Source organism: Sinocyclocheilus rhinocerous, unplaced genomic scaffold, assembly GCF_001515625.1.
Source record: "Sinocyclocheilus rhinocerous isolate Xijiao unplaced genomic scaffold, SAMN03320098_v1.1 scaffold1523, whole genome shotgun sequence".
NCBI lineage: Eukaryota > Metazoa > Chordata > Actinopteri > Cypriniformes > Cyprinidae > Sinocyclocheilus > Sinocyclocheilus rhinocerous.
The window spans coordinates 234,321-243,444 of NW_015641012.1; the positions used below are offsets into that span (position 1 = coordinate 234,321).

Below are 9,124 nucleotides of genomic sequence, written 5' to 3' on the forward strand. Positions count from 1 at the left end.
AGTGTTGACAGAACCGGGCTAATATGGTCATACTTCCTGGTTCTAGTAAGAACTCTAGCTGCTGCATTTTGGACCAGCTGGAGTTTGTTTATTAAGCGTGCAGAACAACCACCCAATAAAGCATTACAATACAATTTGTGTCAAAACCCAGCCCTAGTTTAATGATATCAACACATTTTTTGTTGTTTTGTAAATTATTTAGGATAGTGTAGTAGGGTTGAGTGTGTGCACTGCAATAAAGCCTCAAATGTAGTTTTTTTTAAACATGCCATAATTTTTTTAATCCATTTGAAAAACCTCTTACACTGCAAGTTTTTTTTTTTTAAACATGTAATTTGAATCTAACACGCTTTCCTTCTGTCTGTCAGCACACGTCTGTCGATGGCTACACGGACACACCAGCACCTCCCACGAAATCAGCGAGTCGTCAGAGTCTCCCGCGCTGCCGCAACTCAGTGGCGTCCCTCACAGACGAACAGCCTCACGTCGGGAACTATAGACTCCTCAAAACCATCGGCAAAGGCAACTTTGCTAAAGTCAAACTTGCCCGCCATGTTTTAACAGGAAGAGAGGTGAGCAGATACATATTTAATGTGACATTCATTAAGTGCAATTTAATCAGTTGTACAACACAAATCAGTCAATTTTAACCTTCAATATTATAATGTAGTACCAACTGACTCTCATGTATATTTTACAGCATTAGTTGAGGGATTTATTTTTCCTTGACACAATTTGGCATGCACTGTACCTAATATATATAAAAAATAATCAATATTGAATCGAATCGAATTGGTAATCGAATGGAATCGCAAGCTTGTGAATGAGAATCGAATCGAATCGTGAAATTTGTGTCAAAACCCAGCCCTAGTTTAATGATATCAACACATTTTTTGTTGTTTTGTAAATTATTTAGGATAGTGTAGTAGGGTTGAGTGTGTGCACTGCAATAAAGCCTCAAATGTAGTTTTTTTTAAACATGCCATAATTTTTTTAATCCATTTGAAAAACCTCTTACACTGAAAGTTTTTTTTTTTTAAACATGTAATTTGAATCTAACACGCTTTCCTTCTGTCTGTCAGCACACGTCTGTCGATGGCTACACGGACACACCAGCACCTCCCACGAAATCAGCGAGTCGTCAGAGTCTCCCGCGCTGCCGCAACTCAGTGGCGTCCCTCACAGACGAACAGCCTCACGTCGGGAACTATAGACTCCTCAAAACCATCGGCAAAGGCAACTTTGCTAAAGTCAAACTTGCCCGCCATGTTTTAACAGGAAGAGAGGTGAGCAGATACATATTTAATGTGACATATACAGTAATAATGCGAACACTTTTACTACATTGTCATATTTGGAGGATGGAAATCGGCAGGCGTTCCAGCATTTGATACTTAATTTTTCATAGATACATATTGTGATTATTTTAGGTCGTATATAAGCTTAACCCTTCAACTATTTTTCCATTTATGACTGTTGCCATAAAGTGTGGTGCACTGATGGACAGGAAGAAGAAACTATTTGAGCAACATGTAAAGTGGTTTGGTTTTTACATGACGGGAAAATATGCAATAATTGGTACCATTATAACAGACCAATATAGGAAAACAAAACATTCAAATAATAACACAGCAGTCCTGATGAACAGAGGTTAGTGTGAAAGGTGTACAGACTGTGCATTTCCGTTTACACATTACTTCACAAACGTAACTCAGAAAACAAATCTCATTACACATCTGTCCTGTTTGACTCTCGACCCTCAGTTCTCCCTCATTCAGGGAAGCTGGAGAGATTATTGTGTGTTTGAAAATAAAGACACTTCTCTAGTGCTAGAAGCAGCATGCATTACTGAACAGGCTGTACGTCAGAGCCACTCGCAGGACAATCAGAAAGCCCAGATTATGTAAGAAATGGTTTTGCTGTGACGCGGGGAGGGATGATGACGAGAATGCCCCATAGCCTTTAGATATTCAGACGTATCGGCTATTTATAGGAATCTATAAATAAACACGTTTCATACTAACACTGTGTTTGTCTTTCAGGTCGCGGTGAAGATCATCGATAAAACACAGCTCAACCCCACAAGCCTACAAAAGGTGAGAGCTCAGTGTCCCGAACCCGTTTTTATTTGGGCTATTTGTTGCTTAATTGTGATGAAAGTTATTTCGCAATGTGAAATCTTAATCTTTTTGACAAGTTCTTCGCACGTTTTGACATTTGTATGGTAAAATTATGTTTTTTGTGTCACTAACCTTCTAAAATCTAGTGATTTTCATCCTCAGAATATTGCGTTTGCATCTTGCATCACGTTTTGGGTGCAATATGCTTTTGACCAAGATACATATTCGATCACAAAAAAAATATATAATATGGTCGTTATATTACTGCTGAACAAATGCAGATCTCAGAGGATGTTTTCCTGGACTGAGAATCTAGTTCAGGGTAGTAAACAGTAGTGAAATTGCAACACTTCACTCTGAAACATGCAGCGCAACTCAGACTATGTACTTATTCAGTTAAAATAGACTTTAGCGTGTTGCTAGCATGTTATAACATGTGTCTAGGCAGTGTTAGCGTGTTGCTAGCATTTTTATCACACTGCTTGCATGTTTTAGCATTTTCATAGATACTGTAGATAGAGAGAGACAGTCAGGTAGATCAAATGTTCTCAATCCAACATGAATATCTGCTGAGCTGCATGATGATAACAGTGAATAAAGGGCTTGCCTTTTTGTCTTGGAGCAGAAAATGTCAGAGTTTCTTGGCTTTTATAAGCAGCGATGGCCTTAAAGAGAATGATGCAGCCTCCCGTGATGAGAGCAACATCAGAGCTCATGCAAGTCCATCAGCCTGCAGCGGAGAAATCCTCACTGTTAGTGTCCACTGAACATTTTAAAGCAATATTCCCGTCCTTTCTCTCAGTGGGAGATTTCCAAAATCACGAAGCCGTCGTAAATGATGATAGCCGGTGAGTCTAGAGTTGTAGAAGCGTGACATTTTCTTCATACCGCTTCCATTAGTGGGCTAATATTAAAGACCTCATTAAATGGCTTGTAAAGCTTAGATTTAATAGATTTAAGAGAAAAAATTTGAGAACCGCTGACTAGGGATGTAACGATTAACAGCGAGCCGGTTGAAAATCGATTAAAATATGTGACGATTCAAATCGGTTGAGATGCTAAACAAATCGCGATTCATTTAGGGGTAGGAGTTTATATGAATCCATGTCTGAGGGGAACTTAATGTCTTTAGAAAAGTTTAGATGGTATTTTTTCTTTTCATCTTGCCTCTGTTCGAATCGTGAGTTGAGTGAATCGTTACATCCCTACCGCTGACCTAATGGATTTTGCGAAAATGCATTGCGGGGAAAAAAAATACAAATCGTTTCCCTCCCCCGTCTTCCATCCTCCTCTTGAGGGTTTTGAAATTCCAAGTGAGTCTTGAATAAATTCCCAAAGGTTTTTGGAAGTGTGGTCCTAAACAAGACGAGGACCAGCCAGGATCAGATGGTCACAGATGACTTCCGTTTGTGACCTCTGACTGTACACATCACTAGGGCCGCTCGATTATGCCAAAAATCATAATCATGATTAGTGGTCGACCGATATATCGCCAAGGCCGATATATCGACCGATATTTGACATTTTTCAGGCATTGGCCGATAAGTTTTTCTGTTTGGCCGATGCGTTCGAGGCAGGACTTTTATTATGACGGCACTGCACGATTATTTAACATGATTATAAGTGAGCCACATGACCAAACTTTATATGAGTGATTTATGTAAAGATAGAGATATATAATTTCTGTAAATAAGGTTGCTATGACATCTTCATTCTAGAGACCAGCGGAATTTCACAATTCTCAATACCACAGCAGAATACTAGGGTAACTAATATTAGTAAAAAAACAAAAAAGTCCCTAAAAATTATTGAAAAAAATTAAACGGTCAGTAATAAAAAAAGGAAAGGACAAATACAATAGAAAAAAAAAAGATACAAATGAAACAAACAGTGCAAGTCTAAAGTATTCAGATAACAGCCTACTACAGAAATTGAATGTAAAATAAAACAGCATAGTCTTCACTGTAAGAATTAAACTTTCTTTGTTTCTTATTAAAGCTACAAAGTCCTTCAGTCAAGAGCAGCGAGTGATTTTGTCTTTGTCTTTTGTTGTTTGATTAATATTAAGCACACAGTCGGCAGCAGGAATATTAGGCTGCTGTCACTTTAAGAGCTGCACGCACGCAATTTACTGTTACACACGTATTTTCATTCTCAACTGTTTACGTTCACTTATTACATAACCGACGAGGGTTTATGTGAATAATCACCAAGTGTCGCATTTTGACAAATTTTTGCATGTATTTGATGGTTTATGTGCGCACCTTAAGCTAAAAGTTGACTTTACTCATCCGTGTTCTGTTCCATCTCTGAGCGCACGCACAGAAATCCTCTTTCGTGCTTTTACGTTTACAGTTAGTCATTTAGCAGATGCTTTTATCCAAAGTGACTTTCAAATGAGGACAATGGAAGCAATCAAAATCAACAAAAGAGCAATGATATGCAAGTGCTATAACAAGTCTCACGCAGCACACATAGCAAGGGCTTTTTAAATAATAAAATAAATAAAAAGAAAACAGATAGAATAGAAAAAGAATAGAGCAAGCTAGTGTTAGAGGTCTTTTTAAAAACATGAATAAATCTAATAACCTTTGATAAATCAAGCACGTCCCAGTTTGCGAAAGTCGCGTTACATAATTTTACTGATTTGCACGTGAAATTGGGCTTTTATGGAGGAGCAAAACCGCAATGCTGGAAAAGGGGCGGAATGTGGCGCAATAATCGTTATATCTCGATTATTGTATTTTCATAATCGTTGGAGGCCGAAATCAAAACCGTATTTCGATTAATTGCACAGCTCTACACGTCACTAACGGCATTTGATGAAGGGCTGTTAATGAAAGGATTGCGTTGATCACTTCGGTACAGAGCAACCCTGCGTTCACAATGACGTTTCGAATTCTCTGCTTTAAGACCTCTATGAGAACACAACATTGTTAAATTATGTTGTTTTTTTATATATTAGTGTAGCTCGCCTGTAGCAATGCCAAGGTCATGTGACTGATTCCCAGGAAACACATTCATTTAACTGATAAAATTAATCTACTGTACCTTGTTTTGGATAAAAGTGTATTCCAAATGAATGAAAGTGAAGTTTTATTTCCATACAAGCAATTATCATGTAATTTGAATATGTTAATGAGGCCCGTCCTCCATTGTTTGTTTGATGTTCACATTAGCATTGCTTGAACAGATTGACAGTGAGGTTGTCAATGATACCTACACTGATCTCTCCTGCCTCACGTTTCGACAGCAAGATTAATGACCTCTTGGTGAGGTATACGCGCACACACACACACACACACATAAACACACACGCGCACGCTTGCCTGTATACACACACACACACACTCGTCTGTAAATACAGTAGTTTTACCTCCTCCCCCAACAGGGATCATCCAGTTACTCTTTCATGTTGTTAAACGCCTGACGTCATGACTTCTCTTCCAGTACGCTTGTTCATCCAGATTCAGTAAACACACACGCGCGCGCACACACACACACACACACACACACACACACACACACACACTCGTCTGTAAATACAGTAGTTTTACCTCCTCCCCCAACAGGGATCATCCAGTTACTCTTTCATGTTGTTAAACGCCTGACGTCATGACTTCTCTTCCAGTACGCTTGTTCATCCAGAATCAGTGTTCAGCGATGAAGATGCCGCTTCTGCTGGAATCTTACCCAGCACTGCATGTGATTCATTGCTATCGGCTAACCGAAACATGTCCGAGAGCATTCCACAACCTCCGTGTCATTGTTCTTTTATGAGCTCTTATACGCGCCCATCTTCTCTCAACCAGCGTTTGATGGTTTCTTAAATGGATTCTCATTTAATCGCCATTGTGAATAATTAGTAGGCGCAGTCTGATGACCTTTGTGTTTTCTGTGCTGATTTTGGAGGGGGAAAATAACAGGTACAGTTTGTCAAACAAGGCTTAGAGTACTTTTATTGGTAGCTGAAAATATTATAAATTAGACAAAATCTTGTCTAATAATAGCTATAATGTGTAGAGATTTGTGAATGATGGGTATTTGAAGGGGTCATGACGTGCCTTTTTTATTATTTTAATATGCTCTTTGAGATTTACTTATAACGTTAGTATTTTTTACCCTTATTTTTTTAGTATTAGTATTAGTATTTTTTTAAACCCTTATTCATGTATATTTTTATTCATGTTATTTTGTTTTTGCCAAACACCACACAATGTAAATATGAATTAAACAAACAATTTTAGATGCAAAAGTTCTAAATCTTACCAATATATAACAATCCTAGACATATTGTACACCACAAACACATACTCTTTTGCGTGTTGTGCATTCTGAAATGCGTCAGAGCACAGCTCATAACTCTGCCAGAAGCGCAGTCACATTAGCGCAGTTTTGGTGAAATATCGCAGGAACAAAGGTGTATTATCTACTACTGTATTGTTAGAGGTGTAGTGATTAAGAAGCAGAACTCAAACAAAAGTCATTTTCAAACCAGGCCGCTTCCTTTTGGTCAACAACGCGAATTCAGCTGCAGGAGAAATCTTTCACGAAATTCCTGAACTTGTGGATTCTTATTGAAACGACTAGATTTCACCTTTGTAAATTTGCCAGATAACTGTAAATGCGACCGCACCTTTAGTGTAAACTGATCTAGAGCTGGACAGTTATGTCAGAAATCATAGTTTTTCAGTATTCCCCTTGATATTTTTTTCGTTGCAGTGTTAGAGTAGAGTATGTAGTTGTTCATAGTGATGCTCACTTTACAGTGTAATTCATCCTGAGTGTGTTTGTTCAGCCTCTGAGGACCAGTGACAGGAAACAGACACGTCACGCTCGTGATCACGTCTCACACACACACACTGCACTGCAGGACCCACTACAGGAAATGACACGCTTGTCAGTGTGTGACTGGAATGTCGCTGTGGTTGTTTTTAGAATTATGGCTGTAAAAATAGAAGCTGATTATTTACCAGAGCAGACTGCCAAGAAAAACACACAGCTTCTTGATTTCCCTTTTTCTCCCTTCATTGTTTCTGCCTCCAACTGCTCAGAGGACAGGGAGGACACATTCCACAGGACAGACAGAGGTCAGAGGTCACATGTAAAGAGACTTCTCTGCTCTGCTCAAAATGATATATGGTGATTAGAGAACAAATTAACTTGTTTTGTTAATACCACTATAATATGTGCTTCTTTGCACAAGTTATTTTAATTCTACAGTTACTTCCATCATCATAATGTCACATTTTCCAGATCACATCTATCTATCAAAGAATAACTGTTGCAAGTAACACCGTTGCAATTTAGCTTAAATTAAGAAATGACTAATTTGGGATCAAATGTTGATTTATAATTATTTGAACATGTATATTTTCTATAATTGTTATTTATTTATTTTTTTGCTTTATCAACAAATGATAAATAGGGTTGAATGGTTCAGCTTGGCTATTGCTGTCAACACTACAATTCATGTAGAAATAATGAAAACTGACTTCCTGCTATACTGTAGAAAAAGGACCAAATGAGGCAGACATTTGATGCAGTTAAAACCAGTTAATAAATGACCATTTCTACAGTACAAATCTAATAGTTTCCACTCCAAACAACATGAGATTTATGCATTTTATTGCATTTTTATAGAGATTGACTTTTAAATAATTTTTTAAGATCAAAAAAATGTGGTGTAATTCTAGAGTCTCTGTATGGAGGTGTTTTCTAGAGTGGCGTTCCCACATAGATGTGTTTGTGATCCCTGAAAACGGCCCGCTCCTGAAGAGGCGCACCGCAGAACAAAGGCGTTCTCGGACAGCTTTGTCATGAGATAGATTGATATGTCAGACTGTATTGTTGGGTGTTTCTGGCCCGTGGTTGATGGAGCTGATGGGTCTCTCTACCTTTCGCAGCTCTTCCCGACTCTGCTCTCCTTCAGACGGGCGCTCGTCACTTTCACTCTTGGTGTGACACTGTGGGTGTTTTGCACAAATAGGGTGCAGATCGTTTCTTATTATCATTTAAAAGCAATAAAGGCACTTTAGAGTAAAAACTGTTACATACTGAATGTCAGACACACTATTATCAAACATAAATAATTGTAAACATTTTAAACGTTTACTTAATTACCAAAGAATGTGATATTAAAAACGGAATATTAGCAACGTTAGTGTAAAGGTAATTAAAATAATCATGAGAAATAATGAGAATTCTACGTTTTTAGAATTAAAAACCAAACTAATCAGCCCCTATGGAATAATAGCTTAATTAAAAATAAATGGACAGTCATGTTACTTGCAAACCTGCTACCCATTTTTATTTTATTTTATTTTATTTAAAAGGTTTATTACAATAAAATAACAATCATACAAATTGGCATTTTAAGAATTTTAAGATTAGCATTTTAAGAATTTAAAAAAGCCTCATAAAATATATTAGAAAAATTAAAATTGGTCATATATTCACTTATATATTCGCCTTTCACTGACACTGATGGATAAAGAAAAATTCCCATCGTAACCCATATGTTTTATGTACTATAGTATTTATATTTTTACTTTATTTTTAATAGTTTCAAGCTCTGTTTTGTAATATATTTGACAAAGTGCTTACATTTTTCCTTCAGTTGGTGTTGTTTCCTCATTTTCACCTTTTATTTATATAGCGCTTTTAACAATACAGATTGTGTCAAAGCAACTGAACAGCATTAATTAGGAAAATGGTGTGTCAATAATGCAGAAGGACAATAGTAAACACACATTTTTCAGTTAAAGGCAGTTCATCATTGAATTCAGTGATGTCATCATCCAGCTCAGTTCAGTTTAAATAGTATCTTTGCAATCATGTCAACGATATCGCTGGAAATGAAGATCAATAGCATTTGTATTAAAACTATATTCAATGAATGTAATCAAAAAAATTGAGAATCGAATCGAAGCGGGACATCTGAATCGATACCCAGCCCTAATATATATATATATATATATGAGCAATATCACTCGAGTACGAGA

The 9,124-nt window shown here is 37.2% G+C and overlaps 2 protein-coding genes across 2 annotated transcripts in view; both read left to right on the forward strand.

Moving 5' to 3' along the window:
• Positions 1 to 3,533, forward strand: part of LOC107753496 (serine/threonine-protein kinase MARK1-like) — a 27,534-nt gene extending 24,001 nt beyond the window's left edge. The window contains exons 2-5 of the mRNA XM_016569649.1: positions 369 to 572; positions 1,083 to 1,286; positions 2,043 to 2,096; positions 3,459 to 3,533. Coding sequence (XP_016425135.1) covers positions 369 to 572; positions 1,083 to 1,286; positions 2,043 to 2,096; positions 3,459 to 3,533 — 537 coding nt within the window. The remainder of the gene's footprint in view (positions 1 to 368; positions 573 to 1,082; positions 1,287 to 2,042; positions 2,097 to 3,458) is intronic.
• A 3,529-nt stretch (positions 3,534 to 7,062) lies between these two features.
• Positions 7,063 to 9,124, forward strand: part of LOC107753497 (MAP/microtubule affinity-regulating kinase 3-like) — a 20,475-nt gene continuing 18,413 nt past the window's right edge. Inside the window, exon 1 of the mRNA XM_016569650.1 lies at positions 7,063 to 7,210. Coding sequence (XP_016425136.1) covers positions 7,063 to 7,210 — 148 coding nt within the window. The remainder of the gene's footprint in view (positions 7,211 to 9,124) is intronic.